Source organism: Euprymna scolopes, chromosome 39, assembly GCF_053919585.1.
Source record: "Euprymna scolopes isolate OS-2025 chromosome 39, ASM5391958v1, whole genome shotgun sequence".
Taxonomy (NCBI): Eukaryota; Metazoa; Mollusca; class Cephalopoda; order Sepiida; family Sepiolidae; genus Euprymna; species Euprymna scolopes.
This window is the reverse complement of record NC_136520.1, coordinates 55,439,720-55,457,012: the sequence shown is the minus strand read 5'-3', so window position 1 is coordinate 55,457,012 and position 17,293 is coordinate 55,439,720. Positions and strand designations below refer to the sequence as shown.

General features: G+C 36.0%; 1 protein-coding gene across 2 annotated transcripts in view; it reads left to right on the top strand.

Annotated features, from left to right (window-relative positions):
- LOC145263782 (BMP and activin membrane-bound inhibitor homolog) overlaps nucleotides 1–7,974 on the top strand; it is a 150,623-nt gene extending 142,649 nt beyond the window's left edge. For both annotated transcript variants that reach the window (XM_080120836.1, XM_080120837.1), the window contains exon 3: nucleotides 1,365–7,974. In XM_080120836.1, the coding sequence (XP_079976962.1) occupies nucleotides 1,365–1,867 (503 nt within the window). In that variant the 3' untranslated portion in view covers nucleotides 1,868–7,974. The remainder of the gene's footprint in view (nucleotides 1–1,364) is intronic.
- The last annotated feature ends 9,319 nt before the right edge of the window (nucleotides 7,975–17,293 follow it).

Sequence of the window (17,293 nt, the reverse complement as noted above, 5' to 3'; positions counted from 1 at the left end):
AATACCTAAATGTGTATACTTATTTTTGTTTGTTTGTATGCTATTGCGTTTACTTATCTCCCGCTCCTCTAAACAACCCTAAAACTCACTCCCAAAAATAGCTGTCGAACCAGCCATCCATTTATTTAATTTTTGTTTTCTCAATGTTGTAGCAATCAAGTTTTCAACCCAGGGGCGTAAGGCAACTGTTTCGTTCCGGTTCCTCTAATCTTATTAACCTCTGGTGCCATGCCGACTTTTAGGTGCACCACAGGACAGAGGCTCTTTTTCAAAAGCCGACGTCATCTTCTTTGAGGTTGATTGCGATCGTACCCACACGTTGCATTTTTTCCCAGTAAAAATTTTCCTTTCTTGAAAAGTTAAACATTAACATTTTCCCTGTTGTCTTTTTTTTCCGACAATATTTTCTCAACCCTTTTTCGTATTGCTTGATTTTATTCTATCGATATTCTTTCCCGATTTTCTAATGGTTCACAAAATTTGAATCACTTTTTTTTACTAGACTTTCATATTTGCTTTTTTTCCTTTTTTTTGTGTGCGTTATTTTTCATTTAGTTATTATTATCATTATTATTATTATTATTATCATTATTATTATTATTATTATTATTATTTTAGTGTTTTTGTTCGTTACTCTTTAATTCTATTCGTCCATTATTTTTCGTTATTATTTTTTATCTTTCTTTGCATTCTCTCGCCTTGGTCTCATTTTTTTTTTTTTCGTTCGATGGTCTCTTGTTTTTTTTTCATTTTTTTTGTCTCTTTTTTTCGTCCATGGTCTCTCTTTTTTTCGTCCATGGTCTCTCTTTTTTTCGTCCATGGTCTCTTTTTTTCGTCCATGGTCTCTCTTTTTTTTCGTCCATGGTCTCTCTTTTTTTTCATCCGTGGTCTCTCTTTATTTTCGTCCGTGGTCTCTCTTTATTTTCGTCCGTGGTCTCTCTTTATTTTCGTCCGTGGTCTCTCTTTATTTTCGTCGGTGGTCTCTCTTTATTTTCGTCCGTGGTCTCTCTTTATTTTCGTCCGTGGTCTCTCTTTATTTTCGTCCGTGGTCTCTCTTTATTTTCGTCCGTGGTCTCTCTTTATTTTCGTCCGTGGTCTCTCTTTATTTTCGTCCGTGGTCTCTCTTTATTTTCGTCCGTGGTCTCTCTTTATTTTCGTCCGTGGTCTCTCTTTATTTTCGTGCGTGGTCTCCTTTTTTCGTGCGTGGTCACTTTTTTTTCTTTCATGCGTGGTCTTTGTTGTCGGTCATTACAATTTTGTGTCTTTGTTCTTTGTTTCCTTTTCGTATTTTATTTTCGTCTTTTCATTTCTTTGAAATGTCTTTATTCTACTTCTACTATTAATTCTCTTAATTCTATTTCCAGGTCGCAAACAGAACCATATGTCATACGCGGGCAGTTACACAGAACGACGCGACAGTGGTGACCTCTGGTTTAAAGCGGCAGTCATTGCCGTGCCAATAGCCGGGGCCTTCATCCTCACAGTTCTCGTGCTTATAGCAATACGCATGTTGCGGACTGATCACAAGAGGCATAGGCGCCTCGTGGTTACGCAACGTGACCGCGGCCTGACAAAGGCCCAGCTGTACGTGGCCGACCACTTCAGTGAAAAGTGTGACCGCGTCACGACGTGCCCGTCCTTTGCCGAGAAGGCGGCCAGTCTCTACAAGGACGCCAGCACAAAGACAGACCGGGACGGCAAAATATACGAACGAGTAAACGAAAAGGACGTACTCTTGCAGCAGCAACAGCAACACCTACTGCAGCAACATCACCACCATCACCACCACCACCATCAGCCACAACGCTCGCCTTCTGTGATAGTATGGAGTGAACAGTCAAATAGAAATTTTGCAACAGTTGTATAGCAGTGTCTTTCGCCATCTTGGCGACAACAATAAACAAACGAAAAGGACATACAAAACAAAAAAACAAAACATTGGTGATATCTGCAAAGATACATACGCAGTCAATACATTCACTCTAAAATTTTGCAGATCTGTGGTAGAACTTCGTATTCTTTGAAGTTTCCAAAACTAACGAATGAGTTCGGTTTTATAAGTGATATCGATACACACATATATGTATACGTATATGTAAATATAAATGTAGGCATATGTGTATATATATATTATATAATATATATATATATATATATATATATATACACATGAGTAGCGTGACCGTGGTTAATGACACGGGCTGAAAGCCTCAGCGTGCCAGGTTCAAATCCATTTAGTTCCATAGAAACACTTTCGTTTAATCTACATCTGACCTTGTGTCTTACTTCTTGGAAAGGAGGAATATAAAATAATTATGAAGAGTGATGCCGTCATTGCCAAACTACTCGCACCACTACAATATATATATATATATATATATATATACAATTTGCTATAAAAATGAAACTGATTATTTTACATTTTTGGTATGGCCCAACGGGGAATAGATCATTTTCCCAGATTTTGGCATAATTCCACTATCCAGCCTCCTAGAAAAATCTAGAATAAATCCCTATTCCACACACACACACACACACACACACACACACACACACACACACACACACACACACACACACACACATCGTTAATTCATGACCCACAAAGCGGCAGCTTTATAGCACAATGGTGAGATGCCGTGACTGTCATTTTGGCGGTCGGGTTTCGATCCTTGCTTAAGGCAGTTGTCTGTCTAGCCGCACTGATGAGCTGCGAAACAGTACTATATGTGAATGACTATATATATATATATATATATATATATATATATATGATTTCAAAATGAACAAACATCATTTTACCAACCTTTGTCATCAGTTGGATGTAGCAATTCTTATTGGAGGTTAAGTGATAATATTCTGCCAAATCCTTCATTGTATAATCCGGAACAATATGGTCTTGAGAAATCTGAGGAAGGGAGATTGTTTTAATATGTTTCGATACTCCATTACAAACTAAATTAGGATGCTGGGGTCAACCGTAGAATTGGCTCGCCCTCATCTACATAGCATTATCTTAAAAACAAACGCCTGCATCAACATCAATATCATTCGTCAAATTATGCAATGTCATTTTTTAAAACTTATAAAGAAAATCTTCCACGCACACAAAAAAGACATTTATGAAATCCTTTCATTTTAAGGATGTCTTGTATCTTCCTGGAGCTCAATGGAGAGGGTAGCTTATAAATATACCAACACAAGTTCAGCGTTTTACTTTCTTTAAGGGTTATTCCACTGTTGGGTTTTTTTTCAGGGGTTGATTGTCTTTCTCTTTTCTATAACATATCAAATTCAAAGAATTCTTACGAGAATCGTTAAAACAACTCTAGTTTAATTTATAAAGCTTATATCTGTTTGTCTGTCTCCATATTTTCAAATTCTATCTCTTCTGAACGTAAAAATCACAGTAACGCTAGGGGCCTCGAATGATTGGATTTGTTATGGACCATTCATTTATGGGTCTTCAGCCGATTAAAATAGTTTTACGGGGTCAACATTGAAAAGAATCGCTACAGATTGTGTACATCCATCGCCACTAAGACATACCTGTATCCTTACCAATGCTTTATAAAGTCTTGGAGTTTCACGGAACCTTATAATAGTGTACAGTTCTCATTACTGTCATTAGACTAATCACCAATATATATATATTAAAATAATCTGAGAATGTTACATTTCTTTCCTTTGGTTGTTGTAACTTCATCCAAAATTTCAGAAAAATGTAGTGAGTAGTTGAGAATTTGGGGAACGAACAGACTAGGGTGAATTCTTAGGTCCAAATCCAACTAAGTCGGTGGACCAATAAACTCCCTCTCATAGAATTAATAAACCCTATTCGGCACAGATTTACTCTCGTGAGTGCCGCACTTGTAAACCAAGTTTCATTTCTGCTTGTTCGACAGTTTTTATTTTTATTATTGATTTGCAGTCAATGATATGTGAGCGACACTTGCGTGATTGTTTCACTTGAGGAACTGTGATCCTGAACGAGCTTCACGTTCACATGATCTTAACCGCCCACTCCTAATATTTTTTATCTCTTTGTGGTTATTTCTTAGAAATTAAGGGTTTATCTCTGTCAAAAAGTAAAGCAGTGAAAAATGAGTTACTTGATCCTCATTATATCGTATGACTACGATATTTTTTTCTAGTCAGAATACTTTCTAAAAAAAGGCATTGGGTACTTACGGGAGGGATCCTGTTATGGTTGGCAACATCCTAAGTGAAAGTGATATTTGTGGAACGAACTGGATTCGAACTTGGGACGCCTAGGTCGTCAGTCAGTGTCGTTAACCGCTGAATCACCGTCACCTAATGATTTGATAATTAACATGCCGTATCTCTGCATATTTGTCAAACAATTATAGAGCGGTCGGTTGGCATTCATAATTGCAATACGGTGGCCAATTCAAGCATTAACTCAAGATCATTTTGAACTATATGTGATTAGATTTCAAAAAGGATAGTAAATGTTAATATGCATTTCATAAATGGCATTTTGGGGCCCGTCATCTGCTATGCGCATAAATAAATTTAAACTGGAACTCAAATCAAAAATCTCTACAGGGTGAATACTCTCTTTAACTCTAAACTAATACCAGCGGTTTGATTTTAATATTCGAGAAAAAAGAGTGAAAGATAATTATTGGTCGCCATTTAAAAAAAAAAAAATGAAATTCCTCATTCAAAAATTAAAAATATTTAACATTATCTCTAAAACTATGTATCATTAATCACGTGGTTTATAAAAGAAAAGATTCCATATTTAACTGCTCTACTCGTGTTTATTAATCAGCTCTCCTGGCTAAGAAAATCAAACACAACTATCAAAACCCGATGATAGCTTAGGAGTCGAGACTGTTGTAAAGATTCCATCGAACGATGATCATGGCAATATTTGGAATATGCAATCATGGAACAGAAAAATATTACAATACTATAAAAATCTATCATTTTACAGAAAAAAATAACAAACAAACAAAAAACCAACATGGCTGCTTTTCATAAAATATCGATGACAGTTTCATTTATGAGGAAGTACTTAAAAAGCGTATAAAGTACACTACACATGGCTTGAATGATAAAATACGAAGTATTTTTGCAGGTGCGTTTTAGACTTGAAAACCCCCTAAAAAAGAATAGCGTGGCTGCTTTTCATAATACATCGATAACTATATTTCATTTGTGACAAAGTACTTAAACAACAAATGAAATTCACTACATATGGCTTCAGTGAAAAAATTACAAAGTATTACTAATTTGCACGTACGTTTTAGACTTGAAACCCCTCCTGGCTAAGAAAATCAAACACAACTATCAAAACCCGATGATAGCTTAGGAGTCGAGACTGTTGTAAAGATTCCATCGAACGATGATCATGGCAATATTTGGAATATGCAATCATGGAATACTTGTTTAAAAAACAAAACAACTTTTCCTTTGACTTGAAAAGGATATAAAATGTTTACACAGTTTGTATGCAAAACAGTACAAATGATCGACAAAGATTATGTATCGAAATATTCTGTCATTAAATGATGGGTGATTCTCACTGATCGGTGGTCTGAAAATTTGATGAGATGATATTGGTCAATTCCATCGGTATCGTATGCAAAAGGTTCGGGGACAGATATTTATATATGATACACGAGTCCTTATAATGTTTTATATACATATGTGTTTGTATATGTATACATATATAAGATTAAGGAAACAAAAACACCAGTGTATATATATATATATATTATATATATATATATATATATATTATATATATATATATATATAATGTGTGTGTGTATATATATATATATATATATATTGTGTATATTTAGGCAGCATTTTCTCATTTAGACAAATATTATTGAATAGCACGGAATTATTCTGTTTTTGATAGAAGTACTTCTGTCGAAAGCGCTCGCGATTATGGAGCTAACGCATACAATTTCGAGAAGAACACAAAAAAGGACTAATCGGCGTTTGGAGAAGATAAAAAGGAAAATTGTAAAACAGAATAATTCCGTGCTATTCAATAATATTTATATATATATATATATATATATATATATATATATATATATATATATATATATATATAAATGAGACATTTAAACCTTGCAGTGTCGGAAATGATAAAATCATTTTATTTACTTTTATTTGTAAGTCCAATATTTTGCTAAAAATAGCCTCATAAGGGTAGGAAGTCCAATACGTGATTTCTTTTTTCTTCTCCTTTTTGTGATAAGGAGGAGATGATGTCTGGGAGTAGAGGCGAAGAGAAATATGTGTTATTCCGTTAGTTTCACGTGTGTTTTGCTCTAGTTTTGAGCGGGAATTTTAAAGCAAAAGATGGTCGCACACACTTTTAGAAGACACTTTTTAAAAAATTAAATTTAAAATTTCTGACACTTCAAAGTTTTCAAATTTAAATTTTATTTTAAAAAATAAGTGTCTTCTAAAAGTGCGACCATCTTTTACTCATATATAGGAATGATAAGAGAACATTTCGGAATAAACTTTTCAAATTCGAAAGACATGACTTATTAATATAGAGAAATATATTTATAGAATAACAATCTAATCCAAATTTAAAAAGCTCAATATCAGTGATAGAGCCTAGTATAAGTAATAGACATCACGATATTGTAGAATAAAATTTACAATATTTTATCCCAAAACTAGGAATACGAGAAAAAGTGAGAAAAATCCTAATTTCTTCTCGTATGCCTTGTTTTAGATGAAATATTGTTAATTTAATTCTACAATATCGTAACGTCTATTACTTATATATAATTTGAAAATGCAGGCATTATATATACACATTCGAAATGGTATATACACACACCGCACGCATTTATAAAGGGTGACAAAAAAAAACGGGATCCAAATCTAATTAGGCCCCGCTTCTTAGTGTTTTGTCCGAATGAAATTAAACTTTGGTCATAACTAGTTTATTATATTACAAAACATCACATCAAAATACTAGGGTTTTTGGTCTTTTTTTTTCTCCGTTCTACAGCATATGTTCTAGATGACCTCCATTTAGCTTTTTTTTTGGGGGGGGGGTCACCCTGTATATGCAAGTGAACATTTGTAAATACACTTGTTTATATATATATACACTAGCAGGCCGGCCAGCTTTGCCCGGTCGTAAAATACGCATTAACATTACATTTTTATTCATATAGAAACTGAAACATCTTCATGCGGGTATTGTTTTTTTTTTTTTTTTTTTTTTATAAACAGTTGACTTTTTGTAAGTAACAAACAAACAGAAAAAAAAACTCAAGCTGAGATCGAAACCAAAACCTAAAGGAAGCGAGTTAAGTACGATGACCATTAGGCCAGCTTGACACGTTCTCACGCATATGCATTTGTAAAACAGTTGACGAAGATAAAAATCCGATGGTCCCCATCCCTTCAGGTACCAATGTTTCTATTTTGATTCCTTTTTCCGTATGAAACCGGATTGAAGTTTTGTACGTGTTTCAATACACTATTTACCAAAATTTCAAGCCTGTAAAAGAAAAATTCGTTGAGTATATAGGTTGAGAAGTGTCCTCTCTTTCACACATACATTCTCTCTTTTATAGATATATTAATTATATAAACAAGTGTTTCATTCTTCCGCATATAAATACGGCGTCCCCGACGAACGGGCATCATCGATTTAAATTGATAAATATACGTAAGATGAATTCTGAGTTGCTGAAACTGACTGATAACTGACTGTGTTAAAAAAAAAAAAATAACAAAAACATGTGCTTTCCCCCTGCTCTGTCAGGCGTTCAATGGATTTGTATGTTGTATTTAAACTTGCAGATAAAAAGAACAAAATCACCGAAAAATTGAGAACTAATAAACGAAACGACGGGATTACGAACGAAGGAAAAGAGATAAACTGAAAGATATATTTTGTAATATATGAACACAAAAAATTTATTTATTAAAGTTTGAAGTATAAATGAGAAACCGTGTTTGTTATTTTATTTATTTATTTTTATATATATATATATATTATATATCATCATAATCATGTGCTGTCCTTCGTGTCCAAAGACGACTTCCTGTGAACCATCATTCTCCACTTCTTACGGTCACGACTGGGGGTCTGCCAGCTTCCAGTAGGGATCAACCTGTCTTTTAGATTTCGTTTGACGGTGTCAGAAAACCTGAGCTTAGGCCTGCCTATGCCTCGTACCCCATCCTCCAGTTGTGAAAACAGTATCTGTTTTGGTAGTCGGGAGTTCTCCATTCTGTTTACGTGCCTGGCCCATCTCAGGTTTTTCCGGATGAGCAGGTCATACATGCTTAGGAGGTTGGCTTATATATATATTATATGCGCTGTTTCGTTGTATCACAACTCATCAGTGCCGCTATATATATATATATATATATATATATATATATATATATAAATAAGGTGCCCCCAAAAAACGGGCCCAAAGTCTAATTAAGCTCCGTTTCTTAGTGTTTTGTCCGAATGAAATGAAGCTTTGGTCATAACTAGTTTATTATATTCAAAACATCACATCAAAACACTGGTGTCTTTGGCTCTTTTTCTCCATTCTACAGCATATGTTCTAGATGGCCTCCATTTAGCTCCATGCATTTCTTGAGACGCAGCACGAAGTTGTCCATGAGTTCTTACAGACCGAATTGGTAATGGCTCTCATCTCCACCCTGATGACTTCCTTGAGTTCCGTCATGGTTCAGGGTTTCCCTGCGTAGACTCTGTCCTTAAGATAACCCCAAAGAAAAAAATCTAGAGGGGCTTATGTCCGGGCTATGGGGTGCCCACACAAAATCAGTCTTGAGACTGATCACTCGGCCTCCGAAGTTCTCTTTCAGCGAATCTCGGGACAGGTTTGAGGTGTGAGAACTTGTTCATGAGCGACAGGTAGATGGACTGTCACTGCTGCACCAGATTCTTCGATGAAGATTGGTCTGATGATGCCTCTGGCCGAGATTTCAGCCTACACCGTGCACTTAGAGTGCAGGGGCTTGGTTGTTACCTCATTGGGTCTGGAGGATCCCCAGAAGATATTTGTCTTGGAGTTCACCTTTGCATCAAGATGGAAGTGGGCTTCATCTGAGGTCCAAAGGAGGTTAAGGAAACTCTATCTTCTCGAGCATCTTGACTGCAAGGACCCTACTCTGCTTCTTGTCTGAGGCTGTAAAGGTCTGCAGCGTCTGTATTCTGTATCGGTAAGCCCTGATATCGTTCACCAGCACTCTCATGCAAGTCTCACGGGATATACCGAGGGACTGGACTTCGCTTACGCACAGAGCGTTTCGGACTCTGCTAGAGAGACTCTCTCACTCTTTCGACCAGCTCGCTTGTTCGCTTCTTGGGGCATCCCGAGTTGCTTGGACGGTTCTCTCTGGCAGCGTTGAGGTTCGCCACGGTCCCATACTTCTCGAAGTTGTCCACCCAGTTCTGAATTCTGCTTTTGGATGGAGCCTTTTCACATTCGAACTGACGCATGAGACTCTCCTGGATTTTCTTAAACGACCCTGTCTCGTAGTAAAATTTAACAGTGTATTCTTTGTCCCAGCTCCCACTGGGGTCTTGGTGTACCCATGGGTGTTGATTCTGCCATGTTCTGTAAAATAAGGGCAATCGATGAATAAATAATGGAGATATCACATAAAGTGTAAACGGGGCCCGTTTTTTTTGGGTCCCCCTGTATGACGCGTTCGGTGAAAGAACAACGTACACGCGGTTTGATACTTTTCACACACCTATACACACACACACACACACACACACTGATTTTGCTCGTTATAATTTCCTATTTTCCAGAATTATTTGATTATTAATGGAATGTTTTCCGGGCCACCTACTATTTTTCGAAACATATTTTTGGTCCCCCCAATTTATCGGAGAGGAACCTTTTGTTTTTAGTGGCCCTCATGCATCCGTTAGTCCGGACGATTGCCAGATAACCTTCCATTATTTTTGCCACAAATTGTATTTCATTAAATATACGTGCACAGTAAAAATACATATTTTGAGGAAATTCCCGTTGCATCCCCAAGGGGTCAGAAATGGCCCAAAATAACACGTTTTGCCCCATAACTTTTGATCCATCCATTATATTTTTATTAAACTTGGGCAAATATGAAGCCTATTGTTCTTAATATGAATCCATTATGGGTGACCCTGGCAAATTTCTAGTTTGCGTTCCCGGAGACATTTAGTGCTAAAAACGCCCCTTTTTGTGGCTTTTTTTTCATATATCTCAACAATATGTGACTATATAGTGGTTTTTAGTGATGTTCAACTTAAATATACATGTGTTAAGGCCTGGAACTGAACCGCTATCCATTTACTTTTGGTGCTTACGTCGTTCTTCCACGGAACGCGTCTTATGTTCTGTATCTAAAGATACAAATTACAGCATCTGCAAGAAGAATGCGTACAAAGAAAGGAAATATCTCCAAAGTACAAAATATTTAATGACCTCTCACCATTTATGCCAATGTCGACGATATCTCTATTGATTTTTAATTACTTTATTTTGAATATTATTATTTATTATTCATCCCTTGCGATGCATATTGCCCTAAATGCATAAAACGCTACTGTGATAGAAATCAAATTCATAGGGGGCAACCTGCGTGAGCAGTTTTGCAACAAGTTGTTTGTTAATAATACATTTAATTTAATTATATATGTTTGTTATTTATTTTGTATTTTTACAACCTCTACAACAAAAACTGCACAGTCAAAATAAAAAAAAAATTTATAATTGACCTCTGGTCATTAATGTCATGGTCGATGTTGGGTATCTTTTTGTTTATACATATATACCCAATTACACTCCTATATATGTATATATATTATATACACATACAGGATAGCCCAGAAAATGTAGTAGAGAGGAGGAACATTCTTTTATTGTTTAAATTACCTGTAGTGTTAAAAGATGCTGAAAGTGCTTCCCGTTGACATCTAAGTATTTCCGGGCCCGTTTAACAACGTTTGCATATACTCCCTGTAGATCTTCTCTTGTGATTCTCCTTATAGCGTTGATAATGTTCTCCTTGAGGTTGGTCTAGATTGTGAGGATTATTTGCATAAACTTTTTGTTTTAAATGTCCCAAAGATAAAAATCACATGAAAAGACCGAACGTTTTGCTGGTGTTTTTATCTCTGGACATTGTTTGCAGAAATGTCCGTTTCGTTTCCTTAATTGATCCAGTGTACAGATAGGCTTCCACAATCAGCTTTCTCTACTGCAGCGAAAACACCGTACTAAAAAAAATTAATGTTGATTTTAAGAACTTAGGGAGCTTAATATGACAAAAAAAAATTGATTCGAGAGATCGGGCTACTTTTAAGTGGGCCACCCACATATATATACACACTTTCAATTTGTGTTTTTTACATGTGTCGCTACATAGTGATGAGCATGTTTCAGTCTTGTATTGTGTAACTAAAGACCTCATTAGGGAATCTAACGAGATTCGTTACTGAATCTCTTAATGTAAGCGTGATTGCCTGAAGAGATCTCTAGTTATTAAATACTAGAAGAACGAAACTTGCTCATGACTGTGTAGCAACAAATTACTGATTATATAAAAACAAATTAAAAGTATACCCTGCTCTACCTACGTATTGAGCACTCGTTATACGAGGGGCGTGCAATACGTAATGCCCCTGACCCACTTCCAGTTGGCTGATCTAGCTGAAATTTTGCACGGGTTATGTGGCAAATCACAGCTCTGAACTAATTGTGATTTCTGTTTTACAGGTGTTTGAACTGAGTCAGGTGTGAAATGAAGCCTGTTGAATGTCGAGCAGTGATCCAGTTTTTGTATTTGAAAGGACGCACACTACAGGAGGCTTGATGAAATGAAAGAAACTTATGGTGATAATGGCCCATCATATGACCTTGTAAAACGTTGGAATCGTGAATTCAACCATGGCCGGAAGTCTGTGGAAACAGCTCCCAGACCTAGTTGCCCCGCTTCTGCCATTGATGAAGCATCTGTCCGTCAAGTTGAGGCTGCCATTTTGGAAAATCGGCGCATTTCTATTCTCCAAATAGCCCAAGATGTCAAGATTAGTATAAGGTCTGTGGGAACTATCATTCATGACCATATGCATAAGGTGTCTGCCAGATGGATTCCTAGATTGCTCGCACCATTCCAGAAGCGAGAACGCGTCGAGTGCTCGAGGATGAATTTGGAGATGTGCCAAGCAGATGAGTCAGTTTTTCAAAAGACTGATTACACAGGATGAAACCTGGGTCCATCACTATGATCCAGCGACTAAAGTCTAGTCAATGCAGTGGAAGCACTTGGACTCACCACCTCCAAAGAAGGCAAGGGTGCAGCTTTCTGCTGGCAACGTCATGCTCACAGTCTTCTGGGACCAAGACGGAGTAGTGATGACAGATTTCATGGCAAAGGGTACCAAAATTACAGAAGCCTATTATGCTTCACTTTTGAGGAAATTAAGGGAAGCTATCAAAATGAAGAGGCGGGGCAAAATCAGCAAATTAACCTCCTTCTGCAGGACAACACTCTGGTCCACAACTCGCATGTCACCAGATCAGAAGCACGGGCGTGTGGTTATGGCATCCTCACCCATGCTCCCTACTCTCCTGACCTTGCACCCTTTGACTTTCACCTCTTCCCACTCATGAAGTTGTTTTTTAAAGGGAAGCGTTTCCCATATGATGCAGCCTTGATTTCTGAAGTCACGTTGCGGTTGGATGACCAACCTGGGGTGTTCTACAAAAATGGTCTCCAGAGCTGCATCAAACGATGGGAGAAATGTATAACTCTGGGTGGTTCCTATGTAGAGAAAGACTAGTAACTGTGCCAAATTTCGTTGCTCTACTGCTATGGGAAGTTGGTCAGGGGCATTACTTATTGCACGCCCCTCTTACTTCACTGGTATCCTTACCTTTGGGAAATAACAACCTCTAATAATGTATTTCACTCGTGCAAAGTATATTGTCATTGATTGATAAGATGCTACTGTTATCAGAATCAAATTCATGAGAAGCAACCTGTGTGAGATGTTTTGACATAAGGTGTTTATTAACAGTACATTTTACTTTCTGCATTTAAATAGTCGAAGTAGGGTTCAGAGAAAAACAAAACAGAAAAAAATGCAAAGCTAAAACAAACTTTTTATCTAATGAGGGATTTTAAATCCGGCATTAATAATTTCAACTTGAAAGAAAATAAAATTTCTTTATTTTCTTTGATCATGTTTTTAAAAACAGTTTATCTGTTTATTCTATATTTTTAATTTTATTCCAAGATGCTTCTACGAGCCGACACAATTTCAACTTCATATTTTGTTAACATGCGCGTTTTTCGACTTGATGCCCGTAGAACTCTTTAACATTAACAGTTAGCACAATGGTTCTCAGCCGTTTTTTAATCATGATTTTCTTTTTTTTCTTTTTCATTTTTTTAAAATGTATTTTGGAGAATCCTTATAGCTTATTTTATTTTTCAGTAATGTAAAGAAAACCAAAGAACATATATAAACAATTTATCTTGAAGGAAGACTGAACCGACATTAACGTTACATGTACAATGGGGGTCCATATGGACCCCGGTTGAGAACCATTGAGCTAACACAACCTTGATAAAACACAAGGGGGAAAAGAGGAAATACAACAAAACTAAAGACCTCTTTATCTGATCAGAAAGAAGTTTTTTTGTTGTTTTTTTAACAGATAATAAACACTTTAAACATTTCTCATTTCAGGCAACCATTATCTTACCCCTAACCTTTTGCATTAACTTGTTAACCCGGTTAATTATCCAGAGCACAGAAGCATGGTAGACTGAGCAAGATGTAGTTTGTATGCGCAAAAAAAACAAACAAAAAAAACCAAAAAAACAGAAGCATGCATTGGTAATTGTCAAACCCTTGGATCGGATTGCATGAAGATCAGACGCGAGACACCATTTGGTGTTGACCACTCCAATGTCTGAGACATGTGTATAGTTTGCGGCGATAAAATTGGATTGTTGGAGGCATTTTGTAGTGACATCTCGATTTAAAATAATAGCGTAGTAATAAAATTTACATGGAAATTTATTAAATCACAAGTGCAATAATGACGAAAATGAAGGGACAATTTGTCTTTATTGAAGACGTCATAAAATTCTATGTAACCTATGTTCCCCATCTTTTTGATAGCATTAAAAAATTACCGTGTTTGAATATATGGTTAAGTTGCAGTTTAAGTCATTTTGAACTGCTTTAACGCTCCACCGTTCACTCATTTTTCGACCAAATTTCCAACAATTATTACAGTTTATTACAATTTATAGATCACCTTCTCAGCTAAATTGTGAAAAAAAAATCAATTTTCGTTCAGTAAAACAAAAATTATGATAAATTTACTGGTGTTCAAAATTGTGAAAATTTATAAAGGGGTGAGCGACGCTTTTCATGACTGGTTTCCATAGCAACCATGTCGCTTCATCGACTACTTTTGCTACCAATTCACCGCTCTCGCGAAAAGAGAAGTTAACATGTGAAACAAAGAAAATGAAAGGGAGATAATTGGGGGAACTTCATTGAAAGCAGACGAGTGCCGTACATTGTTATTACATATGCATATATATTATGTTTATGGGGACAAAAAATACAACTGAAATTAAGCAAAGGATAAACTGGAAGCCTAGAAAAATCATGGATTACAATAGAAAAATGCGAGCATAAAAAGTAATATGGTTAAGCTTAAACATGGAAAAGTAAAGGACTAGCTGTTAAAACTGGAAAAGAAAACAAGATATTTTAGTAAAAATATAAATTTATTACTTAAAATATTGCAGCATCACGAGTTATTTTTAAAATTCAATTAATAAACTTATATAATCACTTCTTGATGCTGCAATATTTTAAATTATAAATTTATATTTTTACTAGAATATCTTGTCGCATTTTTCTTTTGTAATATATATACATATACGAATAAAAATACGCATTAGGTGCGCTTGAAAGCCAAATTACAATGCAATATTATGAGAATAAAATCTATTTTACTTGTTTGAAATTTATTATTCATATATATTTCTGAGTCAAACTCCATCCTCAGAATTTTGTTTCTTTATTCAAATTAAATTAACGCTTCTATAACGGAACTCACACCCCTGACATGCACACACACACACACACACACACACACACACACACACACACACACACATATATATGTATTACTAATTCATTCAAGTCATATTATCACCGATGTGTACTCTGGTACTCCAATCAGAATTTTGTTTCCTTATTCAAAGTAAATCAACGCTTCTATAACGGAACCAACACTCCTAACGCACACACACGTATGTATGTATATATATATATATATATATATATATATATATATCATTCATGCAAGGCATATTGCCATCGTAGTGTACTATTCTACCTTAATCGGAATAAAAAAATTCAAAAGGAGTAACCTGTGTGAGGAGTATTGAGTATTGCCGGTCCTTTTTCTCGATCATTATCATACTTTGATTAACAATTATATTATCAGCCGCCATTATGTTCCGTGGTAAAGAACTTCTATAACCTTTGTCCTTTCTGATAAACTTATTTCAGCTTTTTTTTTTAATTGTATTTTCCTCCTTTCTTTTTATTCTCAACTGTTGGAGATGGAACGGCGATAGTATGACAACTTTCCTTATTGTTTGTTGAATAAGAATTCCACATGCGTTTATTCCTTTAATAAAGCTAGGACACACTTGAGGATGAGAGTTAATCAGACGGAATCATTATCTTCCGAGAGATGAGGTATACTGTACAAGTATCATAATTGATCAATGGTATAAGCTGCATTCTATTTAGCATAATAACATGTTCAGATTTAATTCGAATACTACCAAGTTGTAAGCAAATGTGAAGAAGTGTGGTGGGAATGTGTTCGACAAACGGGACGTTCTTGCAAAGAAGTTCTATCATTGAAATTTCTTGCCTGAAATTATATGGAGAGAGAAATGAAAGTCTTTTCCCTTGTGATAATAAGACGAGTTCTTGTTGTGAATGTCTTAGAAGTAAAATGGAAAGATTGGGGCTCAAGGGAACACCGTTTTGGAGTCTAACGCTTGAATAGAAAGAGACTAGTCATGCTAATTCGATGAGAAAGAGACTTTTCTTTTGGGATTGTGAGTTTTTGATAAAACTAGACTTCGTAGCCTCGTAGGAGATGTCCTTTTCTCTTCCTTGCAACCTCTATCTCACAGAAGAGATGTTGCGAGTTTGTCTCTGATGCATCGTTATTTTCATGGAAAGTGTTCAACTGAGCTTCAATCTTTGGTCCCCCCTCGCCAAACTTTCACAAGAAACACTCGTCTAGCTGTAAACACTATCAATAATTCCCCCCACTCTTTATCTGTGCCTAAACCTAAACGTAGATTCCATGAACAAAGCTTTTTTTATTAGAACTGCACGCCTGTGGAATTGTCTTCCGTTTTCCTGCTTTCTGGCTGACTACAATATGGTTGTCTTCAAGTCTAACGTAAATAAGTTCTTGATGAGCCGTTCCATATAAGTTATCAAATTTAACAAATTTTCATTACTAATGATTATTATATTGTTCAATTTCTACTGTACACTCTTTAACCCTTATCCTTGAGTTGCCTCTTTGACCTTGATAATGAGTTGATACTTATGAAAAAAAAAAGAAAAAGTCCAATGTGAACAAGTTCTAATTGAATCGTCCCCCTAAGTAATCCAAGTTTCAAAATTCCCACTGTTTACTATGCTAAAATCACAATGACTAATGTATATCTATTAACCCTTATCCTTGAGTGGCTTCTGGGCCTTGATAAGTGGTGACACCCTTGTAAAAAAAACAAAACAAAAAAAAAACTAATGTCAATAATTTCCCCCACTCTTAATCTCTGCCAAAACCAAAACGTAGATTCCATGAACAAAGCTTCTTTCTTAGAAGTGCACGCCTGTGGAACTCTCTTCCGTTTGCCTGTTTCCCACCTGATTACAACTTGGATGTCTTCAAGTTCAACATAAACAAATTCCTGATGAACCGGCCCCCCTTAGGTAAGACACTTTATCAAAACTCCAATACTAACGATTACTACGATACTATCCCATTGATTACTGTACACGCAATAACCGAGTGGCTTCCGGGCCTTGATAAGTGGTGACTACCATGTAAAAAAAATAGTCAATAAGAGGCTGTGCGTTTTTACAGCTGATTTAGGACGAATCTGATGCACTGACCTCAGAAATTACATTGGTTTTGCTCAATCAGGTCAAGTTTTTAAGCTATGGTCACATGTT